The sequence below is a fragment of the Bufo bufo genome, chromosome 4, assembly GCF_905171765.1.
Source record: "Bufo bufo chromosome 4, aBufBuf1.1, whole genome shotgun sequence".
Taxonomy (NCBI): domain Eukaryota; kingdom Metazoa; phylum Chordata; class Amphibia; order Anura; family Bufonidae; genus Bufo; species Bufo bufo.
The window spans coordinates 24,713,154-24,730,630 of NC_053392.1; the positions used below are offsets into that span (position 1 = coordinate 24,713,154).

The following is a 17,477-nucleotide window of genomic DNA, read 5'->3' on the forward strand; positions in this document are numbered from 1 at the left end:
ATCACAGCCTTGCCAATAGTAGGCATGGCTGCGATGGCATCTTAGGGCAAGTAGTATGATGCATGTTGATTGGCTGCTTTGCAGCCTTTCAAAATGCGCCAAAATACATGCCGAACGACGAACCCGAACCCGAACTTTTACGAAAAAGTTCGGGTTCGGGTCCGTGTCACGAACACCCCAAAATTCGGTACGGACCCGAACTATGCTCGAACTGTTCGCTCAACACTACTCATGGCTGAACCAGCGGCCCTGGACTTTGAGCAAGTCTCCATGTCCACTTTGCAAGTGTCTCTGACACAGTTACATGCCATGATGAACACCATTGCCTCCTCAGTCTCGGACGTGCAGTCCAGACTCCTGGCCGTCGAGTCCCACCAGGCGCTGACATCCGAACGTGCCGCCTCACCTTTGCCTGTAGCCTCCACGGCAGGGCTCGTTCCCCCAGGTAGGGTCCTTTGCGCACCCGAGGTAGCTCCAGCCCACTTTATCCCCAGCAACATCAAAAAGGATATTTTAGAGAGCAAGGACGTCAATCTGGCATCCATCCTGATAGCTACCCATGACACGGTAGAGAACAAAACCATAGCTTGCGGCGATATGTCCATCGTCCTCAAAGCTAGGGATCTCAGCCTAAACAAAAAGCTAACCATCACGGAGTTTGTCCTCGCGTTTAGCTTATTCAGGGACGTCATCTGCTCTGTCCATCCTGAGAGGCGGGTGTCACGGCTGTATGTGAGCAACAAGAGCGTACACTGTAAATAGAGCTACTGACCGGACCCAAACTAGGGAGGATAAAGGGTGACCCCTGTTAGACCCTCAAAGCTCTCCCTATGCTGCTAAAGCACATGCCCGGATCCAAATGGTGGAACGGGGCATGCCCACGTACCTAAGACTGATGACCACTGTAACCCCTACACTAGTGGAAGGGGCACGGCCACCGGTGCCCTGCTCAGTATATGGAGGGAACCGTGGTCGCCTCAGATCCAGTCAGGAAATAAACAGATACACAATAATGTCTGCACACTTAGCTGAAGGAGCTGCGGCAGCAGAGAAGACTGATCCAAGAAGAGCTGGCAATATCCGGAGTACTTGCTGCAGCAGAACACAGGTCCAGTGAAATGATAGCTTACAAGTGATGATACTCAAGCAAGAGCTACAACTCAAATGAGAAATATAATCCACATCCTACAATTGGAGGAGGGGTGATTTAAAGGGAGGGAAATCAAACGCAGGAGGAACAGCTGGGAGGAAGGAAACAGAAAGTAAACAGAGCAGTGAGAACTCCTCCCAGCTCTAGTAGTGACATCATCACAGGGGTGGAGAAACAGAGCTGTGAGAACGTCCCAAAGCTCTGGTAGTGACAGCGGGAGGAGTTGGACACATACCTTTACAGGGTCACGGACTTGGGCCACAAGTACGGTGGGCAGGCATTCTACGATTACCATCGCTCCTTTTCAGCAAAAGCCGCCGCCTCACTGGTCCAATTCCAGCACCTCACTAACTGGGCGGCCATGGACATGGAGCTCTTCTGCCGACATTTCGCGGGCTTTAGGGCCCCGGCATGTGCGTCATGCCAGTCCATCGCTCACTCCGCTGATTGGTGCCCCAACTCAGGTCACTCCACGTCCCAGGGCAGATCCCTTCGTAGTAGCTCCGGGTCCCTCCAACGGCCTGGCTCAACCACGGACAAACTAGGTTGGCCAATAGTCTTCCTGGGCAACAGCCAGGTGTGTAATAATTTTAATCAGGAGGCTTGTTACTACAACAAATGCAGGGCCCTTCACGTGTGCGCAGGCTGTTTCAGGGCTCACCCGCAGACGGCGTGTCCACAAAGAGCGAGGCCATCCTGACTAAGCGGGGTCAATGTGGTTCTGCTAGAATCCCTGTTGCGTGAGCATCACAGCCCTCAGTTGGTGCAGTTCCTGATTTCCGGGTTCACTATCGGGTTCCACACGGGTCTGGTAGCTCTCCCACAAACTTCTTGGGAAGGGCCCAATCTGCTGTCCGCAACCAGGGATCCTGAACCGGTAGGGACTCTGATCAGGTCAGAATTGGAGAAGAGGTTTCTCATCGGCCCCTTTCCCTTCATACCATTCGACCTCTGGAGGATTAACCCCATTGGTATTGTGTCCAAGCAGTTCAAAAATAAAAAACTTCTCATCTATGACTTGTCGGCACCTCATGGCTCCAGCACACCCAGTCTCAACTCCTTAGTGCCATCCGAGGAGTTTTCCATGAGTTACGCCACCATAGACGAGGCCATCCAACTGATCATCCAAGTAGGTCGGGGGGCATGGTTGGCCAAGGTGGATATCGCCGATGCCTTTAAATTGCTGCCCATTCATCCACAGCTTTGGAGGTTCTATGGCATCAAGTGGCAAGACCAGTATTTCTTTGCCAATCGCCTGACGTTCGGGTCCAAGAGCAGTCCCTGGCTGTTCGACCAGTTCGCTCAGGCATTGCATTGGATCCTGGTCAACCACTGCGATTGCCCTATGGTTATCCATTACTTGGATGACTTTCTTATAATCGAAATCCCAGACCGCCAGCCTTGTAAGCTCCAGGCTCTGCTGCGGCTGTTCGGCCAACTCAATGTTCCGATGGCAATTTCGAAAACGGAAGGCCCCGCAACGGTAATTACCTTGCTGGGCATAATCTTGAACACAAGGAAGATGGAGGCCAGGTTGCCAGCTGAGAAGTTGGCAAAAATCAAGGAGGCCATCTCAACAGCAGCAGGCAGCAGGACGTCCACCAAGGTCGAGTTGCAGTCCTTACTAGGCATGCTCAACTTTGCCACCAAAGTCATGCCCCAGCGCAGGGCCTTCATGTCCAGGCTCCTCCAGTTACTTCCCTCAGCCCCCGAGCAAGACAGCCTCATCAATTTGGATGCCCAAGCCATGGCCGATCTGGCCATGTGGGAGGACTTCTTGGCATCTTGGAACGGAGTCTCTTTGTTCGTTCCTCAGCTGGGGCCAGCATCCACCTTGATTTTTTCAGACGCCGCCGCCTCCGGGGGTTTCGCGGTGATCTGTGGAAATCAATGGTTCGCGGGCCCCTGGCCACCTGATGTTTCAGCAGCCAGAGGCGCTTTACAATCATCCCCGTTGCTGGAATTCTATCCAGTCGTAGCGGCAGCCCAGGTGTGGGGCAGCCAGTGGGCCAACTCTTCCGTGGCGTTCGTCACTGACAATCAGACAGTGGTGGACATTATCACCAAGGGCAGGTCGCAGTCACCCCAGATAATGTCATTTGTCCAGATAATGTCATTTGTCCGTAGGCTGGTCTGGCTCTCGCTGGAGCACAACTTCCATGTGGCATGCAGGTACATTCAGGGAGTTCATAATGTGGCCGCAGACGCCTTGTCCCGCTTTAATTTCAAAACTTTCTTTCAGGTCATGCCAGAGGCAGACCGCGTGGGGCTACCTCCTCCGATGTATCAATATCTAGTGATGGATTAAACCTTTTCATTGATTCAGCAAAATCCTTGATGCAGAAGTCTTTATCTCATAACACTGCCAGGAACTACAGGACCGCCTGGAACACTTTCAACAGGTTCAGGGGCCTACATCCAAGACAAGACACTGACAGGACCACGTATATCACAGCTTTCATAGCCTACTGTCATATTGATCTCAAGCTGTCCTTCAACACCATTAAATTGTATTTGGCCGGAGTCCAACATTTCTCCATGTTGGAAGACCCCGAAAGTAGGTCGGTTTTCCTATCCCAAGCAGTCAGGGCAACCCTTAGGGGTGTTCAGAAAAGTAGTCACGCAGCCATCCCGAGCAGACAGCCCGTGTCAGGGGAATTATTTAGAAAGCTCTCAACCTCCCTAGATGGTCTTCCTTTTGGGCTCCTTCCCAGCACAGTCATCAAGGCCGCCATGTACCTTAGTTTCTATGGGTTCTTAAGACCCGGCGAATTCACCCGAACTTCAGCTAGGTCCAATAGTCTAACCAGGGGTCACCTAGTCTGGCACCACGACCATTTCTCCCTACACCTCTTCACTTCCAAAACCTCGCAGGTGGGTCCACCAGTGGAGGTGAAGTTCTTCCCATCTACTAACGCATGGTGCCCGGTTCAGGTACTCAGGAGTCTGCTGACGGATCTGGGGGACTCCGCCCCTGATCACCCATTGCTCCCGTTTCAGGCCTCAGCCCTCACGGCCTCGCAATTTTTCTCGCACGTCAGGACTCTGGCGATGGGCTTGGGTTTCGACCCCAAGGCCATTTCAGGGCACTCCTTCCGCATTGGAGCTGCATCTGCAGCTTCAAAACACAACGTCCCCGGGCACGTCATCCGAAAAATGGGTCGCTGGCGCTCCTCATGCTTCACGCGCTACATACCTAACCCTCAGGCCGAGATATCCTAGGCATTTCACAGTTTGGTATTGTAACTTGGTACGCTGCCAATAAAGGTTTTCTCTCCCTACTTGTGTGTCTTTTTGCCCCCTTTTAAGCTTACCCGCGGCATGGCTAAGGGCACCTCTCCAGCCATATTAGTTAGGCAGGTTGGTTTCCTCCGTCAGGTTTCGGCACGTTTCGGGGCGCAAGCTCTCTGCCGTAGCCATGACCACAAGTAGCTTAAGGCTGACATGTCAGCCTGCATTTGTGGGAGGGGCGTAGGCGCACTTAAAAGGAGGCACGCCCTCTCCTCAGGTGCGTGCAATTTTCAGTGCCCCACCCGCCCTCCCCTTTTTTCTTCCATACTCCTCAGGGTATGCCCCCTTTTTAGGCTTACCCGCGGCATGGCTAAGGGCACCTCTCCAGCCATATTAGTTAGGCAGGTTGGTTTCCTCCGTCAGGTTTCGGCACGTTTCAGGACGCAAGCTCTCTGCCGTAGCCATGACCACAAATAACTCTATGTAGATCGCTGAGTTCAATTGGAGTTCTGATTAAATATTCTGTCCTATTCTCTCCCTCACAGCAGCAGCATCCTCTCCCTACACTAAGCACAGCAGAGTGACGTGAAGCGCTACGTGACTCCAGCTTATATAGAGGCTGGGTCACATGCTGCACTGGCCAATCACAGCCAAGCCATTAGTAGGCATGGTTGTGATGGCTTCTAAGGTCACACAGTTAAACGCTTGTTGATTGGCTGCTCTGCAGCCTTTCAAAAAGCGCCAAGAAATCGCCGAACACCGAACCCGAACTTTGACTGAAATGTTCGGGTTCGGGTCCAGGGTCCAAAAATCTAGAAGTTCAGTACGAACTCGAACTAAACAGTTGGGGTTCGCTCAACCCTATTTAAAAGTAATATCAGGAAGTATTACTTTACTGAGAGAGTAGTGGATGCATGGAATAGCCTTCCTGCAGAAGTGGTAGCTGCAAATACAGCGAAGGAGTTTAAGCATGCATGGGATAGGCATAAGGCCATCCTTCATATAAGATAGGGTCAGGGGCTATTCATAGTACTCAGTATATTGGGCAGACTAGATGGGCCAAATGGTTCTTATCTGCTGACACATTCTATGTTTCTATGTTTCTAAGCTAAGTTAACTAACATTACTATTAGCTCGGCTCCAGGTCCAAATGGATTACACCCAGGAGTTCTTACAGAACGCAGTTCAGTTACTGCTGTGTCGCTGTCATCATTTTTAGAAATTCTCTAGGGACTGGTATAGTGCCATATGACTGGTACAAGGCAAATGTGTTGCCAAATGGCTCTAGGCCCTCCACAGGTGATTATAGACCAGTTAAACTTCTATTGTGGGTATTCTTAAGGGACTATATCAAGGAGTATGTGACTGTAAATAATATCATTAGTGATAACCAGCATGGGTTTATAAAGGACAGAAGTTGTCACACTAACCTGGTATTGTGATTATGAGAAGGTGAGCAGAAGCCTTGACAGAAGGGCAGCTGTGGATGTAGTGTTTCTGCTTTTTGCTAAGACATTTGATACTGTCCCTCGTAGATGTTTAATAGGTACAATAAGGTCTATAAGGTTAGAAAGTATAGTTTGTGTCCAGAGAGTTATAAGTCCTGGGTTATAAGTGGTGTATCCCAAGGTTCAGTGCTGGGTCCGCTATTATTTAATTTATTTATTAATGATATCAAGGATGGGATTATGAGCACAATTTCTATTTTAGCAGATGACACCAAGCTATGTAGTACTGTGCAGTCTAAGGAAGATGTACAAAAAACACAAGCTGGTTCAATGTGGATAAATGTAAAGTTCTGCATCTGGGTAGTAATAATCTACGTGCATCATATGTCCTGGGGAAGTAACTCTGGGAGAATCACTTTTCGAAAAGGATTTGGGTGTACTTGTAGATCGTAGATTAAATAACAGCATACAATGTCAATCAGCTGCTTGTAAGGTGAGACATGGACTCGCGGGACAGGGATGTAATATTACCACTTTTACCACTTTACAAAGCGTTGGGGCGGCCTCACCTGGAATATGCAGTTCAGTTCTGGGCACCAGTCCATAGAAAAGATGCCCTGGTGCTGCAAAAAGTACAGAGGAGAGCGACTAAATTGTTGAGGGGCCTGGAGGGTCTTAGGAAAGATTAAAATAATTAAATGTATTTAGTCTTGAGAAGAGACATCTAAAGGGGTGACATTATTAACCTATTCAAATATATAAATGGGCCATACAAAAAATATGGTGAAAAGCTGTTCCATGTAAAATGCCCTAAAAAGACAAGGGAGCACTGCCTGCGACTGGAGAAGAAAAAGTTCAGTATCCAGAGAGGTCAAGGCTCCTTTACTGTAAGAACTGAGAATCTATGGAATAGTCTACCTCAAGACGTGGTCACAACATAACAGTGGGCAGTTTTATGAAGGACTTAGATAAATTCTTAAAAGTATATAACATTAATTCTTATAAAAATATGCAGAAATCTGGGTCTCACTCGCCTTTTTCTAAAATTTGCTTCCCCACTTATCCCTTGGTTGAACTTGATGGACTTGTGTCTTTTTGCAACCATGTTAAGTATGTAACTATGTATGTGCATTTCTTCTGCAACAAGGTACCTCTAAATGTAATAATGTCTATCAGCTCCTGAAAAAGATGTTTCTAAATGTATCCTCACTGTTTGCATAGATCTATGGCTACAACATTGTACATGGAAATATGGAGCATGGAAATGAAAAAAAATATTATCCATGTCTTTGGTATACAGACACATGGTCAATATACTGTAATCATGTTTATACATCTTGTAGACCATCTGTTCATTTGGTGAGACATCTCCTGGTCTTCATGTTCGCCATAGAAGAAATAAACAGAAGATCTGACCTCTTACCTAATATCACTCTGGGATACAAGATCTATGACTCCGGTGTGTTTGAACATAAAGCTGTACAGAGTGCACTGAGTATACTGTCAGGACAAGAAGAAGCCGTCCCTAACTACAGCTGTGATGAGAAGAACAACGTGGTGGCTTTTATCGGACACTTGATGTCTTCCCCCAGTCTGTCCATAGCGGAGATAACTGGGATCTATGGCTATCCTCAGGTAAAAAAAAAGGCAAACACTTGCAATATGCTTTTCTTATACAGTGGACTGAAGGTGAAGGGAAGGTCGTGAAACAAGGGAGTCAGTCACATCCTGGCAATACACAGGGAGAACATACAAACTCCATGCAGATGTTGCCCCTGGTTGGATTTGCTGCCCAGTAACATTGTTACAGTATACTGCTGAAAAACATCTAAAAACAAATAGTACAATCCTTATAATAAAGATGATAAAGCATGAAAATAGAACAGCTAAACTTACCTGCAAACATATGTGTCATAAGGTAATCAAATACAACCACTGTGGGTTAGCTTTGTTCACATGGCTTATTTTTTTTTAGGCCAGTTTTAAAGATTTTTCACCTTGAAGAGAGCATAGCAGCCCAAAGTCGCAGATTTTTTTTTAATCTAATGATGTGTGAAGGAGACCTTCAAAGGTTCCACAGAGTGTCCAAACTATGGAGAGCTCATGTAGAAACCCAATAAAAGCCATTAAAAAGCAATTGAAGGTGTTTGCTTAATGAATGGAATATTTGCGTCTAATGTGTATTGTACCCACTCCTGCTTTTGGCTACCAAATCAAAAGCCAATTCTGATGGGACCATACAGGCCTTACAGCTTCTACACAGACAGGATCTGTTGTGCGTCTCATTTTTCCTTCCTTCTGGCAGATCAGAAGAAGGGTCAAATAAATGATGTCAGCCAGGCCGAAAGGCAAAAGAGTGGCCCAGTCATGAAGTGCGGAGGGTGGGAACAGCATGAGAAGTCCACTAGTGGCCCTATGACATAGTTGTGCGGTAAAAGTAGCATGAGGAGGCCACAGAGTGGCCCAATGACAGTCTGGAGGTGGCAGCAGCATCAGGAGACCACAGAGTGTTAGATCAAATAAATAAATGGGAAATTAAAACCCCCCAGAAAAGTCTGTAATTTTCTCACTTCACCACACAACGGCTAAAAAGCAAAAAGGGCTTTAGAATATATAACTGCACCGAACAAGGGCAAATAAGACAGACTGTAGAAATATTACCTTGTAATAACCCCTGTTAATGGCTGTATCAAACAGCACTTGCACCCTAACAAGAACGGTTTGCTGGAATTACAGAGCAGTATAATTGCAATTTGGATTCCCAGTCAGTGCAGCAAGGGGTAACAGGATTGTTCCTATTACCCAGGCTGTTACCTCCCCTACTGAACCCTGTTCTACATAAATGCTGTAGAACGATTCCTCCCCATTAGGGTTGAGTGAACCCGAACTGTAAAGTTCGGGTTCGTACTGAACTTTAGGATTTTTGGACCCCTGACCTAAAAATTTCAGTAAAAGTTCGGGTTCGGTGTTCGGCAATTTCTTAGCGCTTTTTGAAAGGCTGCAGAGCAGCCAATCAACAAGCGTTTAACTCTGTGCCCTTAGAAGCCATCACAGCCATGCCTACTAATGGCATGGCTGTGATTGGCCAGTGCAGCATGTGACCCAGCCTCTATATAAGCTGGAGTCATGTAGCGCTGCACGTCACTCTGCTGATACTAGTGTAGGGAGAGGAGGCTGCTGCTGGTGATCTCAGGGAGAGAATAGGAGAAATCTGTGATCAGAACACAAATCTAACTCAGCGATCTACATACAATTAGTTGTGTGGGTGCAGTGCACAATCTTTTTACCCTGCCCTGAGCCCAGTGACAGAGAAAAATAACTTTTATCCGTCTATTAGTTAGGTGGGCGGCGGCGGCGGGGTCGGTCTGTGCTAGCTACACGCACAAGTGAAACCCCTTCCTCAGGTGCGAGTAGGCGACAGAACCTGCAGCGGTATTTGGTCCGGCCTAATGCAGCTCTACGAATAGTAAGGCCAGAACAAGTACAGGCGATAGTAGATTGGGTTGCTGACAGTACCTCCAGTTCCTTCACATTGTCTCCCACCCAGTCTACTGCATGCGCATCGCGGGTCGGCAAAAGTTAAAGAACAATTTCGTCACCAGCCTGCCAGCCACGATCATTTTCAAAAAAACGAATCACAAGCTGTATAACAGATCATATTAGTAAATATGATCTGTTATATGGCTTCTCTGCTCCTCTGCTGGTCCTTTTCATCGGTTGGATCCAGCAGAGGAGCAGACTTTACTGTGAGTAGCACCAACACCACACTTTAGCCCCAGATCACCCCCTGCACCCCAATTAACCCTTTGATCACCCCTGTCAATCACTTAGTGAAAGACAAAAAGTGATCAGTGTAAACTGTCACTTTTTTTTTTCACTAGTATTGGCTGTTAGGTTTTAGGATAGTTTAGGCCCCTTGGTTAGGTAGTTAGCGATCGGTTAGCGCCCAGCCCACCGCACCGCAGTCACTTATTCGCTGATTAGCGTATCGCTAATCAGCATTTGTACTTTTATAGTATCTGTAAGTGATCAAAACTGATCACAGTCAGATCTATAATTGTATTAGTGTCACCTTAGCTCTCCCTCCACCCAAAACGCAGTGTTTGCCCGATCAGGCCTGATTGGTCGCCCACACGTGCGTTCACCCACGCCCGCCCCACCGCAGTGACAAAAAATATATATTTTTGATCACTGCACAATTACTTTACAAGCACTGCGGCGATAAAAAAATCAGTTTTGATATTTTTTATCAACCGCAGCGGCCTCCGGTACTTCGCTAGCCTCCCCTTTGTAAGACAGGCTTGCTTTTTTTCTTGGGTAGTCTCAGGGAATACCCCCAAATTTAGTAGTCCAAAATGTCAAACAGGGGGTATTCTTCTGAAGAGGCCTACAGGATTCTGACCCAGTCGGATGAGGAGTGGGAACCCTCATCTGATGAATCTAGCGGGTCAGAATATGAACCTGTGGAAAGCAGTGGCTCTCTGACCCAAAGTTCGGACGAGGAGGTGGAGGTCCCTGGCAGCACCAGGCGTACCCGGCCCCGTGTCGCTAGACCACAGGTTACGCAGGATCTGCTTCAAGAGCAGCAGAGTGGGGCTGGCGCTGCCGGATCACATGGTAAGGCATACACCAGCAGCGCAGCCCTCCCTGGACCTAGTACCAGCACTGCCGTACAACATGGTGACGTGGCGAGCACCAGAAGGGCAGTTGAAGCTGGTACGGTGGCACGTGCAATAGTTACCCCGTCGCAGCCACCGCACAGACAGGCCCGTAGAGCCCCTAGAATCCCTGAGGTGCTGGCAAATCCTGATTGGCAGTCACCAACTTCAGCCGCACCATTAGTTCCCCCTTTCACCGCCCAGTCTGGAGTTCGGGTTGAGACGGCTCAGATCGGTTCGGCCCTGGGATTTTTTGAGCTGTTCTTGACTGCGGAGCTCTTGGACTTAGTTGTGGCAGAGACAAACCGGTATGCCACACAATTTATATCCGCCAACCCGGGAAGCTATTATGCCCAGCCTTTCCGGTGGAAACCAGTCCAAGTTTCCGAACTTAAAATTTTTCTGGGCCTTCTCCTCAACATGGGTCTAACTAAAAAGCATGAATTGCGGTCATATTGGTCCACGAACCCGATTCATCACATGCCCATGTTCTCTGCTGCTATGTCCAGGGCACGATTTGAGGCCATCCTCCGTTTCCTGCATTTTAGCGACAACACCACCTCCCGTCCCAGAGGCCACCCAGCTTTTGACCGGCTCCACAAAATTCGGCCCCTCATAGACCATTTCAACCAGAAATTTGCAGATTTGTATACCCCCGAGCAAAACATCTGCGTAGACGAGTCCCTAATACATTTTACCGGGCGCCTTGGCTTCAAACAGTACATCGCAAGCAAGCGTGCCCGGTATGGGGTCAAATTGTATAAGCTCTGTGAAAGGGCCACAGGCTATACCCACAAATTTCGGATCTATGAGGGAAAAGATCAGACCCTAGAGCCGGTCGGTTGCCCTGACCACCAGGGGAGCAGTGGGAAGACAGTTTGGGACTTGGTGTCACCCTTATTTGGCAAGGGGTACCATCTTTATGTCGACAATTTCTACACAAGTGTGGCCCTCTTTAGGCATTTGTTTCTAGAACAGATTTGCGCCTATGGCACCGCGCAAACTAGTCACGTGGGCTTTCCCCAACGGCTCGTTACCACCCGTCTTGCAAGGGGGGGAGAGGGCTGCCTTGTGTAACTAAGAACTGCTCGCGGTGAAATGGAGAGACAAGCGTGACGTTTACATGCTCTCCTCCATTCACGCAGACACGACAATACAAAATGAGCGAGCAACCCGTGTCATTGATATTAATATTAATTTTATATCGCATCATATTAGGTTTATAATAGTTATCACTTCGCCGATGTCTGTTAATATCAGTCAATTCACAATTGCATTTAAAAAGCAAAATGATTAGCTCATGCTTTTGTCATGATTTTGGCAGACCCCCGTCACAAGACGTGCTCTACAAGGGCATGACAGAGATCACAGGGTGTATTCTTGTAATCGAGCCGTATCTAATGCAATGGTCATGACACCTTAATACAAAGGCTTTGTTCTACAAGCTCGTGACAGTTGTTTTAGACTTTCTATAGACATGCTCGTGAAACCCTCTGGACATATGACACCTTAATACAAAAGCTTTTTTCTACAAGCTCGTCACAGTTGTTTTAGACTTTTCTACAGACATGCTCGTGACACCCTCTGGACATTCCACAGACTGTATTTGTGTAATCGAGACGTTTCTAATGCATAGGTTACCCCATCTATCTAAATTCTATCTATCAATTTATCTACCTATCTATCCTTATATCTATCTATCTATCCATTTTATCTAACAATTTATCCATTTATCTATCTATCAATCCAATTTTTATCCAGACAACTGTCTATCTATCTATCTATCTATCTATCTATCTATCTATCTATCTGTTAGCTATCCATTTATCTATCCAAATATCTATCTATCCAGCTATCTGTTATCTATCTATGTATCTATACATCTATATACCCCATCTATCTAAATTCTATCTATCATTCTATCTATTATCTATCTATCAATTATCTATCTATCTATCTCTCTATCTACCTATCTATGGTCTATCTTTACATCTATCTGTTAGCTATCTATGTATCCCTTTATCTATATATCTTTCAATGTTTCTATACATCCATATACCTCATCTATCTAAATTCTATCAATTTATCTATTTATCTATCTATTCTGTCTATCTACAGACATGTCAGGACATGTCCTAATATAAAGTCTATACATATATCTATCCAGCTAGCTGTTATCTATCTATGTAGCTAAACAACCATATACCCCATCTATCTAAAATGTATCTATCAATTTATCTATATATCTAGCTAGCCATCTATCAATTATCTATCTATCTATCTATCTATCTATCTATCTCATATCTATCTATCTATATCTCTATCTATCTTTCTATCTACCTATCTATAGTCTATCTTTCCATCTATCGGTTAGCTATCTATCTATCTATCTATCCCTTTATCTATATATCTATCTATGTTTCTATACATCCATATACCTCATCTATCTAAATTCTATCAATTTATCTATTTATCTATCTATATTTCTATCTACATATCTATGTATCAATTACCTATCTATCTATCTATCTATCTATTCTGTCTATCTACAGACATGTCAGGACATGTCCTAATATAAAGTCTATACATACCTCTATCCATCTATCTGTTATCTATCTATGTAGCTAAACAACCATATACCCCATCTATCTAAAATGTATCTATCAATTTATCTATCTATCTAGCTAGCTAGCTATCAATTATCTATCTATCTCATATCTATCTATCTATACATCTATATACCCCATCTATCTAAATTCTATCTATCCTTCTATCTATTATCTATCTATCAATTATCTATCTCTCTATCTACCTATCTATAGTCTATCTAGCCATCTACCAGTTTTCTATCTATCTATCAATTTATCTACAGCTCTATCCTTCTATCTATCAATTATCTATCTTTCTTTCTATCTACCTATCCATGGTCTATCTTTACATCTATCTGTTAGCTAGCTATGTATCCCTTTATCTATATATCTTTCAATGTTTCTATACATCCATATACCTCATCTATCTAAATTCTATCAATTTATCTATTTATCTATCTATTCTGTCTATCTACAGACATGTCAGGACATGTCCTAATATAAAGTCTATACATATATCTATCCAGCTAGCTGTTATCTATCTATGTAGCTAAACAACCATATAACCCATCTATCTAAAATGTATCTATCAATTTATCTATATATCTAGCTAGCCATCTATCAATTATCTATCTATCTATCTATCTCATATCTATCTATCTATATCTCTATCTATCTTTCTATCTACCTATCTATAGTCTATCTTTCCATCTATCTGTTATCTATCTATCTTTCCATTCTATCTATCTATCTATCTATCTATCTATCTATCTATCTATCTATCTATCTATCTATCTATCTATCTATCTATCTATGTATCTATACATCCATATACCCCATCTATCTAAATTCTATCTATCCTTCTATCTATCTATCTATCTATCTATCTATCTATCTACCTATCTATAGTTTATCTATCCATCTAACTGTTTTCTATCTATCAATTATCTATCTATCGATCTACTTATCTGTAGTCTAGCTTTCCAGCAATCTATATTTATAGTGCTTGATATTAAATGTTATATTGCTTGATATTAAATTTATATTGCTTGATATAAAATGTATATACTGTTGTGCACTGTCACAGATGTCCTAAGACATATCCTACACAACCAACCCCCAACACTCAATACACACCTTAGTATTTCTCTGTGTCACCCATCCCCACCACTCTGTGGCAATACACACCGCAATGTTGCAAAGTTGTATTTATTTAAAATGTTTACACAATACAAAATTTAAAAAAATGTTGTACAATATGCTGTAAAAATGTCAAAATGATCAATTTATCCATTTATCTATCTTTCTATCAATCTTTCTACCTATCTAACTGGCTGTCTTTCTATCTTTCTTTCTATCTATTATCTATCCATTTTTCGATCTATTATCTATCCATCTTTCTATCTATTATCTATCTGTCTTTCTATCTATTTTATCTATTTATCTAGCTTCTAATATCTATCTAACGTCCAATCTTTCTATCTATTTTCCTATCAATCTATCCGGTTATCTAACAATGTATCCATTTATCTGTATTTCTATCTTTCTATCTATTTCTAACCAGCTAACTAACAAAATGATCAATTTATCCATATATCTAGCTACCCCAATCTAACGTTTCAATAGATAAATATTTTATCTATCTACCTATCAAGCTATCTAACAATTTATCCATTTATCTGTCTATCTTTCTATCTATTTCTAACCAGCTAGCTACTATAACATGGCTATCTATCAAACATCTCTCTATTTACCTTTCTATCTATCAAACATCTATTTATCTTTCTATCTATCTAACTGGCAGTCTTTCTATCTTTATTTATATCTATTATCCATCTTTCTATCCATTTATCTAACAATTTATCCATTTTTTATTTTATTTATTTATTTTTTGTCTAGCTACCACATAGCTATATATCTAATTATCTACCAATCTATTTTATCTATCTATTTATCTAGCTTCTAATATCTATCTAACGTCCAATCTTTCTATCTATTTTCCTATCAATCTATCCATTTATCTAACAATGTATCCATTTATCTGTCTTTCTATCTTTCTAACTATCTTTCTATCAATTTTTTCTATCTATCCAGCTATCTAACAATTTATCTATGATCAATTTATCCGTATATCTGTGCCAATATAGACAGACAAACACCACCACTCAGTCAATACACACAGCAATGTTGCAAAGTTGTATTCATTTGAAATGTATACACAATTCAAAATTTCAAAGTGTTGTACAATATGCTGTAAAAAGGTCAAAATGATCAATTTATCCGTATAGCAATCTATCTTTCTATCCTTCTATCAATCTATCTATTTATCTTTCTATCAAACATCTATTTATCTTTCTATCTAACCGTCTATCTTGCCACAATCTTTCTAGCTAGCACATATCTATTTATCTATCTATCTATCAGTTTATCTATCAATTTATCTATCTATTCATCCATTTGCCTATTTATCTAACAATTTATCTAGACATCTATCTAGCTATCAATTTATCTATGAACAATCTAACTATCTACCAATCTATCTATTTTATCTATCTATCCATTCTGTCTTTCTATCTATCTTTCTATCTATTATCTATCTTTCCATTATCTTTCCATCTATAACATATCTATTTATCTATATATCAATTTATCAATCAACAATCTAAATATCTGCCAATTTATTTATCTAGCTTCTAATATCTATCTAACAGCCTATCTTTCTATCTATCTTTCTATCAATCTAGCTATATATCGACCTATCTATTTTAGCTGTCTTTCTATCTATCTTTCTATTATCTATCTTTCCATTATCTTTCTAACACATATCTATTTATCTATCTATCTATTTATCTTTATATCTATCTTGCCATTAAGATGTCTATATATCTACCTATCTTTACACTTTCTATCTATCCATAGATAGGGTTTTACGGGACGCCGATCCGGGTGATTTCATACAATTGCGCTTAGACGACGGCGAAACGTTTGATTCAATTTTTTTCTAATAGGTATTCTAGAGATGGATTTAGAGCCGAAACATTTTTGGACAATATCGCTAACGCTTTACAGAGTAACGCGGAGTGCATAGCCGGTAATACACTTAAACTAGTTGTCATCATTGTCAGGTGTCGCCGTGGTGGGTCCCGAAGACGTTTGGGCGGTATCGCGTATAGTCGGATTATTGATCGTAAAAAACAACATTTATACGATTTTAATAATTACGATAATAACATCTGTCTGGCAGCTAGTGTTTACGCTATTTTGGAGCGTGCTGCTTTGAGCGACGTCGCCTTGTTAGAGAAAGCTCAACAACTGCATAGAGACTTACAAATACCCGAGGGGTATTTGGTGTCTTTTATCGACGTTGCTGAATTTGAAAAATTAAACATCACAATTAAAATTTTGTACCACAATAGGGGACAGTGGCGTTATTATCACACAGCCCGCACAGCTAAAGAAAAGACCGTCTATATATTGCACCATGAAAAGCATTATTATGGCATAAAAAAATCTAAAAGCCTTTATCGGTTTCGATTATTTTTGCGACGTTTGTTGCACTGTATACAAACATAAATATCGACATGGGTGTATGCAGTTTTGTCAAGCGTGCCAGAGCCCGAATTGTGTTGAGCAGTCTAATAATACACGTTGCCCGATATGTAGGACGTATTGCCGTTCAGAGGCTTGTTTTGAAACACATAGAAACCTGTCACTTAGTGATAAAGCTCTTTGTAAGAAAAAAACTTAGCAGATTTTGTTACAAATATATAGACTGCGGCGATGAGCACAAATGTAACGGTTTAAAATGCACCATCTGCGGCGGGCAGGTTGACAAATTTGACGACCATGTTTGTTACATGCAGCCATACAACCCCAAAAAATGACTGACAAGTATACCTTTTACAATTTTGAATGCATGCAAGAAACAGGCATACATATACCCAATTTCATTTACGCAACCACACTATACGGCCCCAACTCCTGGCAATTTAGATGAAAATCCTGTACGCGAGACTTTGTGCGATTTTTTGCCGTCGGTAAGTTTTCGGGTTACACGTTTATAGCTCACAATGCCGGACGCTTCCAGGATTTTTCCGCTAAAATGCCAGGAGTTGGGGCCGTATAGTGTGGTTGCGTAAATGAAATTGGGTATATGCAAGCCTGTTTCTTGCATGCATTCAAAATTGTAAAAGGTATACTTGTCAGTCATTTTTTGGGGTTGTATGGCTGCATGTAACAAACATGGTCGTCAAATTTGTCAACCTGCTCGCCGCAGATGGTGCATTTTAAACCGTTACATTTGTGCTCATCGCCGCAGCCTATATATTTGTAACAAAATCTGCTAAGTTTTTTTCTTACAAAGAGCTTTATCACTAAGTGACAGGTTTCTATGTGTTTCAAA

At 42.9% G+C, this 17,477-nt stretch overlaps 1 protein-coding gene across 1 annotated transcript in view; it reads left to right on the plus strand.

Annotated features, from left to right (window-relative positions):
- The first annotated feature begins 231 nt into the window (after window positions 1-231).
- The window catches only part of LOC120998912, an 86,611-nt gene continuing 69,365 nt past the window's right edge, over window positions 232-17,477 (plus strand). The window contains exons 1-4 of the mRNA XM_040429790.1: window positions 232-567; window positions 2,139-2,279; window positions 2,550-3,322; window positions 7,173-7,464. Of these exons, the coding sequence (XP_040285724.1) occupies window positions 232-567; window positions 2,139-2,279; window positions 2,550-3,322; window positions 7,173-7,464 (1,542 nt within the window). The remainder of the gene's footprint in view (window positions 568-2,138; window positions 2,280-2,549; window positions 3,323-7,172; window positions 7,465-17,477) is intronic.